Raw genomic sequence first — 22,041 nt, 5'->3', positions numbered from 1 at the left:
CGCTCCTCCTCAGGCTGCGCGGACGCGCCGCCATCTTGGGCGGCCGCCGGAGTCCCCACCCGTGTCCCCCGCTCGCTGTTGTCCCCCTCGGGTGCTGAGGGGCCGCTCGACCCCCGGCAGCCGCTGCTCCTTCACCCGGTGGCGTTTCGGGGCTGACCCGGCGGCAGGAAGCACCCGCGGCTCCTCCCTGTGCCCTCCCGCTCCTCCTCCTCGCCCATGTCCATTCCAAGATGGCCGGTAAGTGGGGCCGGCGGGCGGGCGGCTCTGCTGGGGCTGCCGCCGTCCCTCCGAAACCAACCCCCTGGTATCTCTCTTCTGTTTTTTGTTTGTAGGGATCCCTTTGTATTTTGTGGATTTGCAGGATGACTTAGATGATTGTGAGTAACTGTTTTTTATTTTTCTGCTCCCTGGTCAGGCCCGCGCTCCCACCCCGGGGTCCTCCTGTCGCCCTCTTTCCCTCTCTGCATTTTCACCCCGGTGAGGGCGAGGGGAGGATTTTGAGGCAGTTCTGGCAGGTGAAGGTTCCCAAGGCTTTGGGACCATTCCCGCTGGCTCCAGTGGCCGCTGGGCTCGGTGTAAACAGCAGCTCCAGCAGCGCCCGAGCCTGTGCAAAGCGCACGGGGGGATGCAGGGATCAGCCCCGCTCCTGTTGTGGCAGTGATGATAATTAATTAGCTCAGCTGAGGTGAGACTTTCCCAAGCTGTAGAGGCTGTGAGGACGCGTGTCCCGCTGCTCCTGCATCCCGGGGATGTGAGCGCAGCTCGGGATGGAGGGAGGATCGCTCTGTGTGCTCCGCCTGGATCGCACACACCGGCGGGGCTGGGCTGAGCATCGAGCCCGTCCCGGGGCAGGAACAGCTCCGGTACAGCCCAGGGCTGTGCTCCAGGAGAGCTAGCCCCGTCCCGGAGCAGGGAACAGCTCCGGTATAGCCCAGGGCTGTGCTCCAGGAGAGCTAGCCCCGTCCCGGAGCAGGAACAGCTCCATCGCTCCGGTATAGCCCAGGGCTGTACTCCAGGACAGCTAGCCCCGTCCCGGGGCACGGAACAGCTCCGGTATAGCCCAGGGCTGTGCTCCAGGAGAGCTAGCCCCGTCCCGGGGCAGGAACAGCTCCGGGATAGCCCAGGGCTGTGCTCCAGGAGAGCTAGCCCCGTCCCGGGGCAGGAACAGCTCCGGTATAGCCCAGGGCTGTGCTCCAGGAGAGATAGCCCCGTCCCGGGGCAGGAACAGCTCCGGTACAGCCCAGGGCTGTGCTCCAGGAGAGCTAGCCCCGTCCCGGGGCAGGAACAGCTCCATCGCTCCGGTATAGCCCAGGGCTGAGCTCCAGGAGAGCTGGGCACCTGTCCGATGTGAACAGCCTGCTAAGCGCTGTGACTTCGGCAGATAAAGCTTTGACTAACAGCGATACGAACTTCTGTTGCCTTAGAGAGCAGCTGTCTCTGTGGCGTGGCTTCATTGACACGTTGGATGCTGGGCTGACTTTTGTATTAAAAAATAAAAGTGATACTTGTATCACTTTGTTTCTCACAAGACCTTTATTATTTGTTACACCTTAGAAACGCGAAGCAGGTGAACCCATCCCACCCACCTTCCCAGCTGAGCATGAGAAAGATGATTTAGGAGAAAGGTGGTTCTGCAGGAACACCAGGGGAAATGTTGGAATACGACTAGGATTTAAAGTCTTCCTTTTGGAAGATGTGCAGGGCCGTTGCCTGTGTGGGAGGAGCTGGTTCTGTGGAATTCTGTTAGTTGTTGCTCTCAGTCTTTGTGGTTTCTGCTTTTCCCTGGTAGATAGCAGCATGTAAAGTGTGAGAAGCAGAAATAAATGCAAACTTCATAGCAGTTTTCTTTTGGGTTTTGGCCTTGGACCATCCCTGGAAGTGTTTGTTCTCTACTAATGTTCACTCCTTCACTGTTCTGTTTAGACTATAACAGATTTATCTGCTAAGTTGATTAAGAAGCTTGATGCTTGTAAGGGAAAATTCGAGTAAATAAAAATGTCCAGCTAAAGACAGGCTTGCCATAAGTGGTAATTCATTATCAGTTTCAGGATGAGCATGTAAATAAATGTACCTTTTAGAGCTGTATTAAAATCAAATTCTGTGATTTAAAAATATTATTTGATTATGTTAATTAATTTGACAACACCTTTAGAATTATTGAATCAAAAGCTCTCTGTTGTAGCAGAGTTCAGGTGTCCTTCAGGTGTCCCATGACTGAGATATTGTTGTGTTAATCCAGAAACTAGGCTAGCAAAGAGTTCAGGATGTTTTCGGAAAGCCTCGGCGAAATAAATCACTGGAACTGGATTCTTACTTCTTAAGCATATTGGTAAAATAGTGTCATGCACACTGAAGATCAATTGTGTTGAAACAAGGAGTCTAGGGGCTTTTTCTGAATGTGGGAAAAAGCTGTAGTAAAATGTAGCTACATTTAAGTGCAGCTTAAAACTGTTTTTCATAAGATAATGGGTCATGTAGAAGAATCAATTAGCTGATTTATGCCCTTTGTGTAATTAATAAGAAACTATTTAAAGAATTTGTTTTTCCTTCTACAAACACCAGGAGGGAAAATGACCTTTTTGAGCTGATTGAAGTGTTGTGCTGGGTGCTGGTATTTACTGGTTTGTGCTGTGAAATGTGAATGGTGCCACTGGGTGATGACATTGAATTGCTCCACTAGGTCCTGTGACCCTGAGTTTCTCACACCTCTGAGCAGCTTTTGAGTCCAGTGAACTCAAGTTCAGCTGTGAATGCTGTCACATTTATTTCTGTTTATAGGTGAACAGATTTTGCTTGATCTAGTTAGAGGGAAAAATACTGAATATTAGATGTACTTGTGAAAGAACATGAGTTAAGAAATACTAGTTCAGTATTTGGGATTTACTTTATAGTACTTGATGTATTCTGAAACTTGTGAGTACCCCATGTGTCCTATTTTATGGAGAAGAGAAACTAAATTTCTTGAGAGAAGACAAAATGGATTCTGCCATGATTATTCCTTACTTATGTGTAGTGAGAGTGTGTGGAAAATATTTCAGGTATTTAACTCTCAATCCTGAGCATAAGTAGTGGTGCTCTGTTTTCTCTCTGCTCTTGGAAGCCCTGGTGTGTGCTTAAGTACTTTAAATGAGTAATGGGGCCACTCCATGCAGTAAAAGTAAACATGTACATCATGTTTACAGAATCAGTCCCAGGTGTGGTATTGTAGTCAAAGTTTTGGGGTTTATTCCATTGTCATTTGAATTGGTAGGAATTCTGAACTATTTGAAGTGAATAGCTTTAATTGTTAAAGTGTTTCTAACTAGGGACAGGTGGGAACTGAGTAAAGCTAATGACAAGTGTATTGATTCTCATCAGTCTGTCTTTGTGAGCAATCTCAAAAATCAGCTACTGAGTGTCTGGTCTGTGTGGAATTTCAAATATACAATCTGTAATGGCATAGACACAAGGATGGCCAGAGTTTGGGTATGGGGAGTTTGTTGGAACCTCAGAAGGGAAATCTGCAATCCTACAGACACTGTGTCACTTCCCCTGAGCTGTCAGGGATACAGGAAGTTTCTTCTGAAGCAGCAAATCTGGATGTTCCTTCTTCAGATGCTTTGACTGAGGGGAAGTCCTGGAGCAGATTGAACCCAGAAAGAGCTGGGCTCTGTAAATGATTTACATTTGTGCAGATAAATGTTCTGAACCCAGCAGACTCTTCTGTAAGGAGCAGCCATGTGAAATAATAATGACCAGTGGAGGGGAAATAAGGGTGTCAGTGCAATATGTCATCATTCTAAAAAGCTGGGAATAATTAGCATCTGTTTCCTATTGTGTGGCTGTGGGTTCACTTGTAGTATCTGTGTGCACATTTGAAATGTCAACATTGAATCTAATCCCACAGTTCTGTTTTGTTTGAAATCTATTGGACTTATTGAGTGCATTGTCTGCAAGAGCAGCAGAATTTGGAACTTCTGTAGTATTTTAGCTCACCTGGGTTCCTTGGAGACCTTAAACCAATCTGCTTTTTTTTTTCCCCTGAAGACCCAGGTATAGCATTTTTCTCAAAGTATGTTCAGATGATTTCCTTTTCTACTGAGAGTATTTTGACTTGTGCTGAATAATTAAAAAGCGAGTTTTGCCTAGGAAAAGTTGATATAAAGTGATTTATAATGGGTATTAATGGAGTTTAGACCAAAGAAGTAGCTTGTTGTCTTCAGTGGCTGTCACTGTTGGCACATGTGCTGGTTTGTGAGATACTCATGCATGTGAGAAGCTGTGTTGGCAGAATTTGCAATTACTTGAGTGTGATCCCAGTTGCTCTGTGTGAAAGAAGAGTGCCTGGCTCTAGCAGTGCTTGGGACAGTTGCAAACCCAGAGCAGCAATATTAACTCCTCCTGTGGAGTTCCTATATCCAGTGCTTAAATAAGAGTGTTTATGTGAAAGATTTGTGTTGCAGGCACAATATTTCACTTGGTTTCAGGGGTGAAGGATTGAAATAAGTTTGGCAACCAAGTTCTCCCATTCCCTTTCCTTTTCAGTCATACCTCCTGCCTGTGCTCTGTAATGGTGACTGCTAGCAAGGCAAACTGTAACAGCTGATGTTGTAATATTTGGGTAAAAATCTGAAGCTGTGAATAATAGAAAAGATTGAGAGAGCGTTCACACAGCAAAATCCACAGTTGATAGGTGCAGCAGGGAGCTCCCAGCGTGTTCACAAATACTGAAGTTAGAGTTTTTTCCCCAGGTTACCTGTTTGATTTAGGTACCTGGACCCAGTAACTGCAGTGAGAAAAATGTACCTCAGGAACTCTGAAACAGACATAAGAATTTGCTGCTTTAAAGCAATACAGTTTTAAATTTGCTATGACTGTTAAAATTACAGTTTCCTCTAATGGGAGTTACTTTCCTTTTGAATGTGTGGATTGGTTTGTGATGTACAATTGTGTCAGAGCCCTCAAGTCTGTGCATGAGGATCCTCCACTGAAAGGGCAAAGTAAAGAGTGTTTAAAACCAAGGATTTTGGCAGTTAAGCTTTAAAGCTTGAGTTTACAAGCCTATATGCAAGTGTTGAGTACATTAGATACAATTTAAGGTGATTTTATAAGCTGTTTCCAGTGATGTGCAATTACTTTTCTTTTAAAGCAATAGTTACTGCTTTATTGTATTTGACATTGTTACATCTCTCGCTGACTCTTGGATTTTTTTTTTTTTTTTGTTACTTTTCATGTCTTTCAAGTTGGCTTTGAAGATTATGGACCAGACTGTGATAGCATGAGGATAACAGCATTCCTGGATATTCCTGGGCAGGATAACTTAACTCCACTGGCTCGTCTAGAGAAATATGCCTTCAGTGAAAATGTATTTAACAGGTAAGGCACAGCAGGCACACCTGGTGCTACCTAAGTCTGAGTGCACTGTGCATGTGAAGATGTTGCTGTGTCTTTCACTATTTCCAAACACATGCCTGATGTTGTTTAAATAACCTGTAAAACACTTCAATGAAAAGAGATTTTCATTCTTGGTTATCTAAATAAGATCTCAATTCCATCTTTGTTTTGTTGGTGTGTAGAATGTTCAGGGAAGAGCTTGATCTGTTTTACAGTGCCATTTCCATTTGATAAGTTCCCCTTGCATCCCATTGAGGTGTCATTGGCTGGATGTTAAGGCAATTATTGTGTTCACTCCACAGGCAAATTATTGCCAGGGGTCTTCTGGATGTCTTTCGAGATTTCAGTAGCAATGAAGAAGACTTTCTGACTGTAATGGAAATAGTGGTCAGGCTCTCTGAAGATGCAGGTTTGGAAGTTTGCTTTTGTTTGGTTTTTAGTTTGTGTAAGTTACTTTATGTAAATTGCAACATAGGAAGCACTGACTTCCGATTTTGAGAAGGCAATGAATGAACTAAGGAAGTTGAATCATCCAGCAGGAAGAGCTGTCAATGAAAACAGATTCATTTTTATCTCTGTTTTTGAAATATTTTGTATGGTAAATGTTAAATGGAAGGCATAGACTTAGGATAGAGCCTGAAGCAACATTTTTCAAGAAATTTGTTAAATTTGGTTTGTTGTGTCTGGTGTGAGTGGCATGGAGCAGTTGTGTGTTTTAATAGCTCTTGTGCATGCATTCATGGTGACTGGATTTTCCAGCTTGTGATCTCATTTTACAGAATTGATTAGGGAACTGATTCCAAGTCTCTGAACTGTGCTGATGTATGTAAGGCTATTCTGTTTGATTCAGCTTTCCTTTAAGAACAGGCAATATCAGTGATGCGATTTCTATGTTTCGATTATTTTAATTTAAATAAAGAAATTAATAAAGAAAAATACCACTATTTTTTTTCTTAAGGTACCTGATCATTTAATATTTAGTAATGTAATTTGACTTTTATTTCCAGAGCCAACTGTTCGCACAGAGCTGATGGAGCAGATCCCTCCTATTGCCATTTTCCTACAAGAAAGTCGACCAAAATTCCCAACAGCATTTTTTGAATACCTTATGCCCATAGTAGTGAGGTACCTGACAGATGTGAACAATCAGGTAGGAAATACAGAAAACAGGAGTTGAATCCTTGGAAAATTCTGTGTGTTTCAGTAAATTGAAGGCCCTGAGGAGATAAGAGGAAATTCCACTTTGGTTGATATCTCACTTTTATGTAGTGCTCTGTGTTTGTTGGTTTCAGCACATTGCTCCTGGGAGGTCTGGTGCTGGTTTGTTGGTTGGTTGCTTGATGACACTTCCCTTAGGAGATACAGATTTCAGTATTTACCTGATAGCACATGAACAGAATGTCACAGAAATCATGACTGGCAAATTCTGTCTTCTACTTCATCTTTTGTCTTATTTTCAGAATGTGATGAAATACTATCTAATGATTATACTGAACTTTAGTATTTATTATGTACTCCTTATGATAACAAAACTAAGACTTTTTTTCTGGGTTTGTTTTTTTTTAGCTTGTACCTGTGTGTCTATTCAAAGGATAGAGGGTTTTGTGGTTCTTGTATCTGTGAATGTTGTTTTTCTAGTGACAGACTGGTTTTGTGTATTTGTTCCTAGGTCAGAAAGGCAGGCCAGGAAGCACTGCTGATACTGCTGGAACAGGACCTTGTGGCTCAGAGTGACATTGAAAATAAGGTGTGTCCAATTCTGCTGGACCTCTCTGCTCCTGACAGTGATGATGAGTACAAGGTGGAAGCTGTCAATGTAAGTTGAGAACATTAATTGATAGTGGTGATTAAGTTGGGATCCAGGAATAGTGCTGACATTAAATAAAGTAAGCAATCAAACTTCTTGTGCTTATTCATTAAGGTATTTGGATTTTTATTTTAACAAAACAAGTCTTTCATTTTTATTCTGAATTTTTGAAAAGATCAGATTTAAAAAGAGACCATCTTTATACTTCAGGATGCTAAATTATGTCAAAATAGTTGCTGAATGGCTTTAAAATACAACTGGTCCTTGGCAGCCTTTTTTAAAAATTCTTGTTAGGATTGTTACCTTCCCTAGAGTGTTCTTTACATTTACTTTACCAGGTTTCACAGTAATGTTGGAGAAATATGACCTGATCTCAGTTCTGAAGTGTTCTGAAAAAAACATTGCCTGGTGACTTTCAAGAAATCAGTTGACTCCACAGAAAAGTGCTGGTGTGTAATTACATTTCAGCATGGATATCTGACACTTGACCTGTAAAATATTTTACCAGCTAGATTTTCCTCTTCCTTGTTTGGGAGTTGGGAATTGCTTAGGCAATTTTCCAGGGTGACATCTGAGCACCAGATGCCTTTTAGAAGTTTGAAAATTTGTAGGAAAGTCCTTGAATGGTCTCTTCCTTAGTTCTTATTTAGCATTCCATTGCAAAGGCAAACATTTATTCCTAGAAAGGAATAAAGCTTATTTTTTGGGAAGGTAGAAAGCTTCAATATTTTTTGAAAAATAAAAACAAAGATGAGGACTGTAATCTGATGATGTTTGTGTAAGTATTAGACCCCTGGTGCATGAGAGCCCCTTGCTTTTCTCCTCTTGCAAATACAAGAACTACAGCAACTTCTCCCAGAAAGTGGGAGCTGAAAGGAAACACAACCCAAAGCACATGATTTTCACAGCAGAAACATGGTTTGTGTTGGTAGTGGAAATTGATGGTTCCTCAGAGAAAGCTGAATTAATGAGCATGTTACTAACTTCCTTTAATCACACACTGTTAAACTCCTAAAATTCCTGGGCATCATTCCTGTGCAGTGTGCATTGGCTCACATAAACAACTTGTTTTTCTTGCACTCTCTTTTTTGGTCTTGTGTTGTATGGCAAACTTCTATTTTATTGTAATATCTGAGCCTGCAGACCTGGGACTGTGCATCTTCTGAAGTATCTGAACTGTTAAAGCACAATGTTTTCCTTGCATGCTGAAGCTTGGGATATTTCTGATGTGCTTAAAGAGTGTGGTTTTTGTAAGGTCCTTAGTGCAATGGAACTTTTGTCTTCTCCATACAAAATGCCAGTGTTTGCCACATTGCAAACAGCTTGAAAACACATCTGTTAATAAAAGTCTATTTAATAAGATAAAAAAGACAAGGAGTTAAATGTAGAAATGTTATGTTCTGCCATAAAGTAAAGCAGGTGTATGGAAATACAAATAATGTGTAGCAGAGTCATCTATTTGATTGTAATCACTGTCTTGCTCTCTGAGGTAATTTTTAGGAGGAATATTTGGCTTTATCATTTTCTCCTTTCACATTCTTTTCCTGATTTTCAGATAATCTGTAAAATGGCTTCCATGTTGAGCAGAACAACAGTTGAGCACATGCTGCTTCCTCGTTTCTGTGAACTCTGCAGTGATGGGAAATTGTTTCAAGTCCGAAAGGTTGGTGTGTGTCCAGCCCTAAACCACCCAAAAATGAATTTGTGCACTGCTGTTCAAATGCCTTCCTGCATAATTTAGTCATAACTTTAACTGAACTTTCAAAGCATCTGGAAGAGAAGTTTTGGTTAATTGAAATGGTTCTAGTTTCTGTGGTTCAGTAAAGAAACAGATAATAGACTTTGGCCACTAGGTTGGGTCCAGAAGTTAAACTGGTCTTTCACATTTAATAGTTCTGCACAGGCTTTTTTTTAAGCTGCTGTGCTTGGTTATAGGATGGAAGCAACTTTTGTAATTTCTGGCATCTTATTTCAAAATTCAGAAGTAATAGACATTTGAGACATCCTTTCTTTAAAAAAAAAATCTGTTACTACTGAAAGGAGAAGTCCCAAAGTGTAAGACTTACTTTAATTCTTGTTTGAACACAAAAGGAAACTTGTAGCATAAGAAGTATTAAAATATTTGAGTAGACTTAAGGGTCACACTGGGCTTCAACTTGGTCTGCAACATAAGCTGCACTTGCTGCAATTTGAGCTGCTTTTATTGCCTTTTAAATAAGCACAGAGAGTGACTAAAATGTGTATTAACACAGCTCTATCTTAAATGATTTCAGATTCTGCCAACATCTTTTTCCAGGATGGGGGGGATGTCCCTTTTGCCTTAATTAGAGCTTCTGTCATGGCCTGTAAATGGCATGAACTTGAGACCTTGATTAAACTTTGCTTCAGCAAAGCACTTAAGCCACCTTGAGCCAGGGTAGTGCTGTCAGTACACCTAAGTCCTGACCCTGGTATCATGTTCTGGCCTGCTTTGGGTTTGACAGCTGCTGCTCAAAGTGATTTAAACTTTCATGTGGGCTCATTGTCCCTTCTGGTGGTTACTGGAGCAGATGATGCTCCTCATGCAGAAACCTTTATTGCTATTGATCCCAGAGGCATGTGGTGTATGGACACTTGCTCCAATGAGTCTTTGTTTGGATGAGTTAATATTGCATGATGCAGTTACAGGGCTGAAATTGCAAGAGTCAAAACATGTGCAGTTGTTTGATGGGATAAATAATGCATGGTGGAGCTGATAATCAAACTAATGCCCTTGAAAGAGACACAGTGTTATTAATGACTTCTTCTTTCTTAGATTTGTGCAGCTAATTTTGGTGACATTTGCAATGCAGTTGGGCAAGAAGCTACTGAAAGACTGCTGGTATGTAAAAACCAAATCAATTTGTAAGGTTTGTATTTCTCAGTTCAGAAAGTTTAATAAAGAGTTCCTTTACTGTCTTCTCTATAAATTAATCAGTGTGCATGCATTTTTAAATTGATTTGGATAAGGCCTTGGTGGCAATTACACAGCAAAACTGGGAATTAAGAGAAATGCAGAGTTCTTGCTTTGCAAAACATGTTTAAAAATATAATTGACAGCAGATATATATAAATATTTATATATATATACACACACACTTTAGAGTTTACATTTTTATTTTTCCCTGAACTAGATGATCATCAATTCGATTGTGATTTCAGGGAAAATAGGCCATTAGGAATTCTTTTTATTCTTTCTTATTGCAAATAGTTGTACACTCATTCCTGATGGAGTAAGTGAGAGACAGATGGGTTTTTTTCCAGTTCCTTTAATTAGTGTATGCATTTAACCTCTCCCTATTTCTTCTGTTCTTTACTTATTTTCTCTCTTGAGTTTTCATTGTCTCCAGTTTTCAAACAAATACTTGAATATTGCTGCAGTCTTTTAGTCTTTAATTAGTTTTGGATTGACTTATTTTTGGCAGATTCCCAAGTTCTTTGAGCTGTGTTCTGATAGTGTGTGGGGAATGAGGAAGGCTTGTGCTGAATGCTTCATGGCAGTGTCTTACACCACGTCCCCTGAAGTTCGCAGGAGCAAACTGTCCCCACTGTTCATCAGCCTGATCAGTGACACCTGCAGATGGGTGAGTAACTCACTCTGGAATCCATGCATTCTCCCAGGCACATCCTAAACAAATAATGGGTGAGTTTAGCAGTGCTCTGAAGTGCATTTGGAGAGGTCAGAGCTTAATGTGCTAAAAAACAATCTCTGAGATAGTCTTGTTTCCTCTCCTCTCACAGTTTATAAAAGTGTAAATACTCTTCTGAGAAAAGGTTGTTTGTGTTAAATAGATGAGTTGAAGTAAACAGATGTCCTTCAAATTTATAGCTTCCAAAAGATTTCTGTACAATGATTAGGTGTATCACCCTTTGCTTAAGTGGCACTTATTTAGTAATGGGTTATATTTGGTATTAAATGAAGCTGTTATATTAAGAACCAATTGGTTCTTACTGAAAACTGGACCAAATTTAGATTTTTCAACTCTGGGAGTTGCATGAAGCCTCACTGTTGCTCTTACACCACCACAGGTTCGTCAGGCTGCTTTTCAGTCTCTTGGCCCATTTATTTCTACCTTTGCAAACCCTTCAAGTGCTGGTCTTTACATTCGAGAAGATGGGACACTGAGTATCCGACCATCAGCACAAGATGTGAATTCCAATTCCTGTCAGCCAAGCAGCAATATCACTGTGATGTCTTCCAGTGCAAATGCTGTGTTCAGGTAAATCCTGGGAAAGGTGTGGTGTAGTGGAAGGGGTTAAAAGGAAGATAATTGTGTGTGTTGCTTGTCAAGGCTAAAAATCTCCATTTGAGAATACAGTTCCAGAAAGGGTCTGAAGAGTGAAATCACACATTTCAGTGTAATCACATTATTGAAAAATTCACTTTGCCTTCACAGGAGGGCAAAGGAAAACTGAAGAAGTGAAGCATCGTGGTAACACAAATTCTTTAGAGGGAAACTTGTTGTTACTGGTGTCTTTATGAAGTGTTTCACTGAAAACCTCTTGTTACAGAGTACTTAAAGTTTCCTTTCAAAAACTTTGTTTCCAGCTCAGAACAACCAATGGAAATCAAACCAGATTCATCAACTGAGGAGACTTCAGCAGAACTTCATACAAAGCTCTCTGTGGACCTAAATAAAAATCCGCGGGAAGAAAGTTCAGATTGTTGTGGCAGCCCTGGAGATGTGTCTTGCTTGTGTCAGGGTGACAAAACTGCTGCTGGTGCCACTGAAGCCACGAAGGGGAGCAGTTTTCCAGGGCTGAGCTCGGGGCTGCCGTGTGCCGAGGATGTATTTAACACATTCCTGTACTGGCGCCCTCCTCTGCCCGACATAAGTCAGGACCTGGAGCTGCTGCAGTTCAAGGCTGAGAAGCACAACGATGCCTGCTCTGTGCCATGTAATAACTGTGTTGCTAGCAGTGAAATAAAAAAGGTTCTAGAAAGTTTACAGGAGCATATAGATGATCCAGATGTTCAAGGTGAGACTCAGTGACAGTAAAATTGTGTTTTCTTTGAGCAGGTTTTCTGGTCTTTATGAAACACTTGACTGCATTTTAATTGGCTTGGTTATTCATAGGGTGATGACCCTCCCTACCTTGAATAGTATTTTATAGTAGAAAGCTATACAACAGGTTTTTTCATAAGACCTGAGTTATTTCTAGAATAGCTGGGTAAATGTTCTTGCATGAAAAATAAATTGGTCTAACTACAAAAGAGAAAACTGCTTGTTAAAGGCAGTTTTAACAGGTTTTGAGTATTGTAGGTACTGTGGGTTTAATGACAGTGCTGTGCTGCCTGGTACAAGCTGGATTCTAATCTAATACTGGCTGACTGAGAGTGGCCCTAATTTCAAGTTCTCTTTCTCCTTAACCACCTGAAACCAGGCCCTTTGAAAGCATTGGATTGATACTGACCTGATAGTGAGAACTGCGTTTCATGGACCAAATCCCTCTTGTCATCCATAGTCAGCTCAGTTTCTTGTTTCACCAAGTCTTTGAGTGCTCTGCAGTAAAAGGCCTTTTCTTTCCAAAAGCAAATGTTTGATAATACAGCATTTCTGTGCAGCTCATACTGGGCTATCTTTTCAGATGAGTTAATTGCAAGTTTAATGGCTTTAAATACAGAAAGGAGACTAAACAACCATCTTCTGCTTTATACAGCTCAGGTCCAAGTGCTGTCTGCTGCTCTCAGAGCTGCTCAGTTTGATTCTGTTGGTGACTGTGAGACCAAAAAAATGGAAGAAAGCAGTGACAATCTTCAGAACAAAATGATTTTGGATGAAACAGCTGTTTCAGATGCTGCCTGCAACCAGGTGCAGGGGGGCACTCTTTCATCCCCTGCCTCCCAGGATGACATCAGTGACCAGTCAAGCACCAGTGTGCTGAAAAGCATGGTAAGTACACGTTGTGCTCCATGTCTGAGCTGTGTGGGGTTGTGTAGTCCCTGACATAACTGACCCACTTTTGATCCAAAGCCTTTGAACATTACCAGACCACAGCTATCATATTCTACTTACTCTAATCAAAGAAAGAAAAGCCATTAAGGGTTATTTCTGTTTGTTCTCAAATGACCCAAGAGTTAAAGTTTTGCAGTAGTCTTGTACATTTTTTTTTCTGATGAAATCCTGTTGGATATAATTTGTTGATTTCAAGAATAAAAACTATTTAAAGGTAATCATCCAAAATGAGTATGAATGTTGCTTTATTTAGAAGTAAATCTTAACTACTACTTCCCTTGTTGCTGCTACAGTCTGTTTGCCCCAGTGTGTAACTGATGTCTTTTTGTACTTGCATAAACACACTGGACAAGGTTCTGCCTGTGCAAGGCTCTGCCTGTGCAGGGCTGTTCTGAATCTGAGCTCCATTGTTCTGCACTGTGATGCTTTGAAATAGCACAAACAGCACCAAGACTTTCATTTCACTACCTCCTTTTACAGGACTCAGAGGAACAACACAGAGGAACAAGTATATTTTTGAGGAAAGAGCAAGAAAATAATCCACCATTTGAAGATGACAAGTCAAAATTGCAGGTGATTAAAATGGCATCTAATGGATTTAGCAGAGTACTGGATACAGTTCCTCTTGCCCTTAGTGCAGTGATCCCTTCTACAATGGATCCGTTGCAGAATGTGAAGGAATGCTCCAGAATTCAAAGAGAACCCTGTTTTAAATGAAAAAATTAGAAACATTCTGTTGCCTTTTTGTTGCCTTAGAGGCAACTTGTGCAACCAAGGTAGGCACTGACTGTCCTGTTCTGTCACTGATTTACTGTTTGGCATCACAAAGAAGGAATTTTCAGCTTGGTTGATGCAAGGTGTTGATACAACCACAATGACTGTTCATTGTTGCCCTGCCCTAATGAGGGGACAGGTGACCATTGGTGAGGGTAACACACACAAGGGCTGTCTTGTCTCTTGTGTTTTGGTGCTGGTTGGTAGAACTGTAGCCCAGTAGCTGTATTTTCTTTCTGCTTTTAAATTGAAGTTTATCTGTCTGTAGGACATCATCCCTCAGCCTTTACTGGACCAGTACCTGTCCATGACTGACCCTGCACGGGCCCAGACTGTTGACACTGAGATTGCCAAGCACTGTGCTTACAGCCTGCCTGGGGTGGCCCTGACTCTGGGCAGGCAGAACTGGCACTGCCTCAAGGACACCTATGAGACACTGGCTTCAGATGTACAGGTAAGAAGAGAGGGTTTTGTTACAAAAAATCAGGATTTTGAGGTTTTTTTCTTCATTTTGTACTGTGGTTATAAGATCACGTAATTTAACATAGAGGAATAAACTTGCACTAAAAACAAAATTCCAGGTTTAAATCAGACTTCATAAATGCAAACAACACTTTCTACTAGCCCTGTTATTTCTGCTGTTTCAATCCTCACATGGGGGTGTTCAACAGCTTGTTTATTTGAGCTGTGGTGCCTCATGTCATTCTTGCTGGGCTGTTTGCAGTGGAAGGTGCGGCGCACTCTGGCCTTCTCCATCCACGAGCTGGCTGTGATCCTGGGGGATCAGTTAACAGCTGCTGATCTGGTGCCAATTTTCAATGGCTTCTTGAAAGACCTGGATGAAGTGCGTATTGGTGTCCTCAAACACCTGTATGACTTTCTGAAGGTAGGAAAATGTAATAAACGTCTCAACATTTTTTTTCTGACTCCGTTATATGAAGAGTTCTTGAATGAGCTGTGCATGTCTCAGTATCTAGCAATGCTGCCATTTTGTGTTTTCCTCTATTCCTTCTTTTAATGTGCTTCACTTCTCTTTTCTCTCATATCCCAATAAAATACCAAGCTGAAAACCCTTTTAAATGTGGTTGTAAATGCTGCTGGCTGTTGTAAACTGGGAAAGTTATCCCAGTAGCAATTTGTGTTTGGGGCTGGGAGAGAAGAGAGTAGATCCTGGTGGGCTGCTGTGGAATACACACAAATCCTCAGCTTTTGGTTACTCATTCTCATGCCCAGAGATGGTGCTTTGGGTGTTGCTAAGGGGATGAATTCTTGTACTTTGGATGTCACATGTGTGTGTCCAGGCACTCAGCTGATTGTGCCCAGTGTTTAGGAAGCACCTTGTCATTGGTGAATTGCTTTCAAGTAGGAAAATGCACACGGGTGTGAGTAGTGACACACCAGAGAACTGCAAGTTTGAAGTTTTATCAGTTTTATACCAGTAATGTTTTTCCTTTAGCTACTTCATGCAGACAAAAGGCGAGAGTATCTTTACCAGCTGCAAGAATTTGTGGTGACTGATAACAGCAGGAACTGGAGGTTTCGTTACGAGCTGGCAGAGTATGTAATTTTGTTAACTTCTGATTTTTAACCTGTATTACTAACTTGGAAATAAGTAATTACATTCAGAAGTTGGCACATCTCGATTAGAAGCTAACAGTTTACAACCATTCTTTAGGAAGGAAAAACCATTGGCTGTTAGGGTTGTTTGGGGGGAGTCAAGGGTGTTTGGGTTGGGGTTTTTTTTTTTTGTTTTTTATTTTTCACAAGTTGTGTTATAATGTGTGAAACTTATGTCTGTGATTTTACTAAAATGGAGATCTGGTTCCCTTTTGCAGCTGATGAAACATGACAATCTGATAGATACTATTCAGTGAGAATTTATCAGTTCAAGACTCCCTTGCAAAAATTAGTGAAACACATATAAAAAGTAATTTTTCTAGTGTGTAGGAAAGAAAAAACAGCTCTTAAAATATGAGTTGATTCATTTGATACTTCTAGAAGACAGGGTATATAAAAAGGTAGATTAACATCCTACAGTGCTTTTTCTACAAGCCCTGTTGATATTTGCAGCACCATTGTAGCCGTAGCTTGCAGATAAAGTCTGACCTTTGTGTTCATTTCTGTTTGGGCTGTTGAGGACTTGCTCTCCCTTTGTAGTTTGGCACAACAAACTCACAGTGGTACAACGTTAGAGCAGCTCCCTGAGCCCTAGTGGGGAGCTGCCACTGGCTGGGTTCTGTGTGCCTGCTGGGTCTGTGGCTGGAGTGAGTTCTGTGTGGTTTTGACATAAAAATTATTTTCTGAAATGCAGATTTCTTCACTGAGGTAAATATTCCATTTTTGCTTTGTGAGAATGTACAGGGCATTGATTTGAAGCTGGAACAAGTTTCTCATGCTTCTGTTTGTAGCTTTTGATTATTCTTTTGGATTATGTTGGAACACTGGTACATGTAGTTTGGATCACAGCTTCTCTTGGCCTCCCTGATGGATTAAAGCCTTTAACAAGTGAAGAGAAGAACAAACTGCTCAAGGGCTCTGTAGTAACCCTGGTGCTTTGCTGCTCCTTCCCCACCTGTAAGAGCTGGTGGATGGCAGCAGGCTGGTACTGCACTTGGTACAGTTAATGATTTCCTTTGTGTTCCAGGCAGCTGATCCTGATCCTGGAGCTCTACAATCCCAATGATGTCTATGACTACCTAAGGCACATTGCACTAACTCTGTGCTCCGATAAAGTTTCAGAAGTTCGGTGGATCTCCTTCAAACTGGTAGGGGATTTAGTTCACTTCCTGGCAGGAGAGCAGGAAAATGGCCCTGGAGAGGGTACCTGAAATCATTGTTTTTTCAGACAAGTAGGGTCAATAGGGATTTTTTGATAAACACAGGTACCAATATGGAAAAAAGTGAAATGGAAAGTTTATAGAATACTTCGAGTTGTCAGACTGCCACAGATAATGAAATCTTTTTCTGTGGTTATATGTGAATGAGAAATCCTTTGAAGTGAATGAAAGCCAGTATATGTAATTTGGAAAACTTTCCCCCAGTTCTGGGTGGAAAAAAACCCACAACAAAACACAGAACAACTGCTACTGATCTTTCCTTAAAGATTTAAGTTGTCATGAAGCCTACAAGCACAGCTGACTACATTGAATAGTGTCCGTTGCAGAAATCAAATGAAATGATATCTATAAGTGTAAGGGCTGCAGCTGAAGTTTCATTTCTTTTTGTTCCCCTCCTTTTCCCATTCCTTTGGCTCACAGGTTGTGGCAATCCTGCAGAAGTTCTATGCAAACAGTGCCAATGCCCTGGGATTAAATTTCATCAATGAGCTCGTAGTGCGGTTTCGCCACTGCTCCAAGTGGGTTGGGAGACAAGCCTTTGCCTTCATTTGTCAGGTTGGAATGTTCTCTCTGTTTCTGTGTGTACACTAAATTTGGGGCTTTGCAGCAATGTGGGCAGAACTGAAATTTGGACTCACAATCTTGTTCATTTTTGGTTTGGTCAGTCAGTCACTGGCATCTGGCTGTCCCACCCTAGGCTGTGTCCCAGTCTGGGTCTGTGTTTCCAGCTGCCACAGCTGATCCTTGGACTAGCTGGTATCCCAGTGGCAAAGCCAAGAATACATTTGTTTAATCCTTGGCCATGCTAGGCTAAAGGATCACAAGAGCTCTGCACACCACCAATGGGTGCTGGATGCCAGGAACTCTTTCCCTCTTTGTTGCCACCACTCACCCCCTCCAAAGCAAAAATGCTTATTTGGGTAGCAGTGAGGAGCAAGGGTTGAATGTTAAAAGGGAAAAGGGTGGTGTTAGGCAAGAGGGCAGCATTTCTTAAAACATTCTTGAAAGAAATTAATCTGTTCTTCCTGGCCCATCTTTGACTAAATTCAAAATGGTGAGACACAGGGTGAGGTCTTCTTGTACAGAGTTTTTTTTAACAGACCAAATTAAGGGCAAGGTGGAAAGAAATGAAAGAAATGGCAAACAGTGTATTTTTAACATAAATCTTGCTTTTTCTGCTGTGTGTTTGTCTCGTAGGCTGTAGTAGAAGAAGAGTGCATGCCTGTGGAGCAGTTTGTTGAGCACTTACTCCCCAGCCTTCTAAGCCTTGCATCAGATCCTGTGCCAAACGTCAGGGTCCTGCTGGCCAAGGCCCTGAGGCAGACACTGCTGGAGAAAGGTGTGATCCTTCACTTCCTTGGAGAGATCCAACACCTCGGCAACTCTGGCTCTCCTCTGCCAGCACAGCTCCTGTAGCTTGTGCAAGGCTTTGAAACAGAATCATGCACTGTAACTGGGATTATTTAAATCTGAGAGCACCAAGTGGCGGCCTGCAGTGCCGAACGGCGCCACACGGGGGCAGTGTTCTCTCATTGTTCAGGGGCAGGAAGACGCACAGAAATTTTATTTTTTTTTAGACTAAAGTATGGAGAAGGGTTTGGGATCATTGTACAGTAGCAGCTTCCTGTGTTGCTCATTGATACATTTTTATTTTAGGGCTCAGCAAAAAGTTTATCTTAGAAGTATTTAAATACCTAATAAGATGAATCAGAAGCAGCGTATTTCTCTTTGTCTGTCAGCTTCCTTAGTTTCCTGTAATTTCTGTAAGGAGACTATAAACTGGATGAGCCACCCCTGATGATTTTGGCATTCTCTCTTTCTGCACTGTTTATTCCTTTGGACTTGATTAAAATTGTCTGTCTTTTTTCTCCCCTTATTCCAGCTTATTTTAAAAGTGTTGGCAATCCTCATCTAGAAGCTGCAGAAGAGACCATTCTAGCCCTGCAATCTGACAGAGATCAAGATGTGTCTTTCTTTGCCACCATAAAACTGAAGCAAGATAACATGAACAATATCACCATTGAAAAACAAAACTAAGGGGTTGTTCTGCAGTGAAGGCTGAGCAGCAGGACGGTTTTTCACCTAGTTTCTGTTAGTGTGAGTAATGAGGACAGATAAGGTGGGTTTTGTTACCTATTTGAGCAGGAAGGGGGGTGTTGAGAAATGTTGCAGTTTTCATTTCACGACCTCGTTTCATCTACAGCGGTGTGTTTGATTCCTGTGAGTAATTCCTTCCTTTTGGTTTTCCCTCTGTAAATGGAGCTGATAACTCTGACCTCACCTGCACTTCAGTACTGTCTGTAAAGTCTTACACCACCCTCAGTGTTTCAGCATAATTAGAATTTGCATTTCATTTTTTTTAACAAACTATTTCCGTTAGAAGTTTGCTGTAAGCTTGAAGTTGTTAAAACCTGATTATAGCAAACTTCCCTGAAACTGTTCTTTCCTCACTTTTATTATAATCTTTGTACTGTTCCACCTATTGCATTTATTTGAAAAAAAATGTGTATATATGTGAATAGTTTTGAATTGTAACAAAAAAAATTATGAAGAACTTAATTCTGTATCAATGGGAAAAGCTCAAAAATAATTTCATTTTTTAAAGTAGTTACACTCCTAGAATTAAGCATGGGTCATTTTTATGTGTCATATTTTTCAAAGCACAGAGAGCTCAAGGTTCTTTGTATATTGTGAGGTTTCTATTAATTTGTTCCTTCTAAGCTGTATCCTTACAGTGTAACAGGTCATAATAACATTTCTGACTGCCCTTACAGGTGTTCACAGGTCAGTTTTTGTTGCTGCTGCCTCTCCCAGGAGCAGGCAGACTGGAGATTTCCTAAGTGGAAAATTCCTTGTTCTGCCCCAGCAAAGGTCACTTGTGTTGAGAGATTCAGTTCTGCAAGAGGAGCTGGAGCTGTACCAGGGCATTACAGAGAGTTACAGGCTTGAGTCTTTGTTTTACCTGCACACCTCATTTAACAAACACCTTTTAACCTGCCCAGTGGTTAAACCCCAAACAGCTTTTCCTAAGAAACAAAGGAGCTCTAAATTCTGCAGAAGTGTTCCAGGGAAAGGTGGTGCCACAGTTTGCTCTGCAGCCTCAGGGGGTTGTGTGGCAAGGTCTGGGGCAAACACCAAGTGAGACATGCAAGGTGAAGTGGGAATTCTCCTCTCTGTTGGAGCAGGGGCTGGGAAGAAAGGGCAGAATTGTGTTAGCCAAATTGAGTAGCCTCTGAAAAATTATCAAGCTTATACTTCTGCTGGACCCTGTCTTCTCTTGGATCCCAAATCTGCAATAATGTGGGTCCTGGGGAAAAAAAGTCTTTGAAAATTGTGGATTGAGATTTTGTCCTGCTCAAAAACTAATGCTTAAATACTAAAGAAATGTTTTCATGTGATAACTTACTTTTTTTCTGAGAGCAGTCCTTTCTCCTCAGCAGACCTGTGTAAATACTTGCCCCTAATTCATGTTCCATAATAAGTAGTTCACATGGGGGAAGGATTTCACAGAAATACCTGTTTTGGTTTTGTTTGAATGTGGCTTGTCTGCAATACAGTGAGTAGGTTCCTCAGCTGGGTTCTGTATTTTGGGAGGGCTCACTTTTGTATGAGTTAACCAGTCATGTATTATAATATGTACAGTATTTGTAACAAATTGTTTTCTTGTAAGATCACAAAATGCTTTTTGGAAGTTGCAGGCAGAAGTGTACCACTGCTATTGCAGCAGGCAGTGTAAACTCTGCAACATTCTACATTTAATTTTTTACAGTTTTTTTTATAATTTAAAACAAATGCTTCTTCAGTACAGACTTTTTATGATTGCAATTTCTTAACAAAAAAAATCCCTCAAATTAATTTTTTCTAGTTCTAATATCTTTTTCTAATGCTGGCATTATACTGATATTTTCTAACAGTTCCAATTTTCTAAGGCCTTTCTGACAAGGTTTCACTTCTGTTTTTTATTATCAGTTCATTAAATTTCTCAACACCGAACAGATTTTTTTAAGTGTGTGTATATGTAAGTATGTTTGAAATATACTGTATATAAATTAAATACCTTGAACATTAACCCAACCCAGGTTGCTGTTTGTCAGATCACCTTCAATAGTTATCTTGACTTGCAATAATCCACTGGAAAACACAAGCTTCCATAGGTTTTAGCATGTTTGGTTAGTGTTCAGTAGTTTTTAACTAGGATGTGTGTAAAGGGTAAGCCACCAGCTATACAAGTTCACTAAAAGGCTGAACAGAGTTCTTGTTTTTTTAACAATATTTTGGTACCTCTCTGGCTCCCAAATTCAGGTGGGTTTTGAACGAGGTGATTTCAGTTGAGCATTTAAAACCTCCTGTTCCAACTCCACAGTTGCATGTCCTGCTAGGGGCCAGCATAGTTCTGGGGTGGGTTTTTTGTAGGCAATGTGCAGGTCTGTTACCCAGGTTTACCCTCTGCAAGTTTGTCTCTTTGGTTTAGTTTTAAACTAGAAATTATTTCAGCATGACTACAGGCTGCACTTTATGTCTTGTCCTAGACAAATGTATGCAATGAGTGTGTTCATGTGCAGTTCTCTGGGTTGTTTAAATTATGCAAAAATACATATTTAAAAAGCCAGATGGAGCAAAGTTAGGTAGTCCATCCACTTTCACAGCAGCAGTATAGAATATCACTTCTCAGCATTTCTAGCTAAGGAACATGACAATAACAGTAGTTGGTGCAATATTGCTGGGATGCTGTAGGGAATGATCCAGCACTTGGAATCCAAAGTGTGTTGGTCATGTTGCTTAGGTTAGAGCCTCACTGGTGGGATGAGCACATGGCAGCTGTGTCAGTACTTGGTGGTGTTTAGAGAGCCCAGTTAAGTGGGGACACTCTGGAAGTGTCATTCATTTGTCAGAATAAAGAATCTATGTAACTTTCTACTTGTATTTATCTCAATAAATCCTGTGACTGTTTTATAAACCAACTTGTGGTAACTGGTTTTTGTCATGGGTGAGATGTGAGTGCATTTCTGGGTTAATGAAACCTGTCTCAGGTGTAAACAGTGTTGGCTGTCAGAGTAGGGCTGATTGTGGAATTCTCCATGCTGTGTGGTAAAAGAATCTTTCAAGTGTGCCATCAGTTGCTGGACCTTCCCCTACCTGTGGGGATAAGGAACTTAAAGGGAAGCCTCCTGCCAGCCTCAGGTAACATCTGAGCAGAGTTTTGTGTTCTTGGCAGCTTCACACCATGGTTGGTCTTGCCTCACCTGTGAAATCCAGTCTGCTGCACCTCTCCCTG

At 41.3% G+C, this 22,041-nt stretch overlaps 1 protein-coding gene across 2 annotated transcripts; it reads left to right on the top strand.

The window, feature by feature from the left end:
• The first annotated feature begins 20 nt into the window (after positions 1-20).
• On the top strand, positions 21-21,727 carry LOC117004539 (serine/threonine-protein phosphatase 4 regulatory subunit 1-like). 2 transcript variants are annotated; one of them, XM_033075340.1, is made up of 20 exons: positions 21-237; positions 333-377; positions 5,223-5,355; positions 5,676-5,782; positions 6,381-6,523; positions 7,043-7,189; positions 8,736-8,843; positions 9,975-10,040; positions 10,624-10,782; positions 11,228-11,418; positions 11,748-12,178; positions 12,860-13,092; positions 13,636-13,728; positions 14,198-14,383; positions 14,654-14,815; positions 15,386-15,486; positions 16,574-16,694; positions 17,187-17,321; positions 17,964-18,105; positions 18,649-21,727. In XM_033075340.1, the coding sequence occupies exons 1-20, from the start codon at positions 231-233 to the stop codon at positions 18,801-18,803; spliced, it is 2,865 nt and encodes a 954-aa protein (XP_032931231.1). In that variant the 5' UTR covers positions 21-230; the 3' UTR covers positions 18,804-21,727. The 2 variants fall into 2 exon arrangements, with proteins under 2 accessions (XP_032931231.1, XP_032931233.1); XM_033075342.1 differs by lacking the exon at positions 333-377.
• Positions 21,728-22,041: the final 314 nt, after the last annotated feature.

Source organism: Catharus ustulatus, chromosome 17, assembly GCF_009819885.2.
Source record: "Catharus ustulatus isolate bCatUst1 chromosome 17, bCatUst1.pri.v2, whole genome shotgun sequence".
Classification (NCBI taxonomy): domain Eukaryota; kingdom Metazoa; phylum Chordata; class Aves; order Passeriformes; family Turdidae; genus Catharus; species Catharus ustulatus.
This window is presented reverse-complemented; position numbering and strand designations above follow the sequence as displayed.

Excerpts from the sequence above, each read along its gene's own strand:
- LOC117004539 (XM_033075340.1), top strand. Across the intron at positions 8,844-9,974 it reads AATTGTTTCAAGTCCGAAAG|ATTTGTGCAGCTAATTTTGG; the intron begins GTTGGTGTGTGT and ends CTTCTTTCTTAG. Across the intron at positions 12,179-12,859 it reads AGATGATCCAGATGTTCAAG|CTCAGGTCCAAGTGCTGTCT; the intron begins GTGAGACTCAGT and ends TGCTTTATACAG.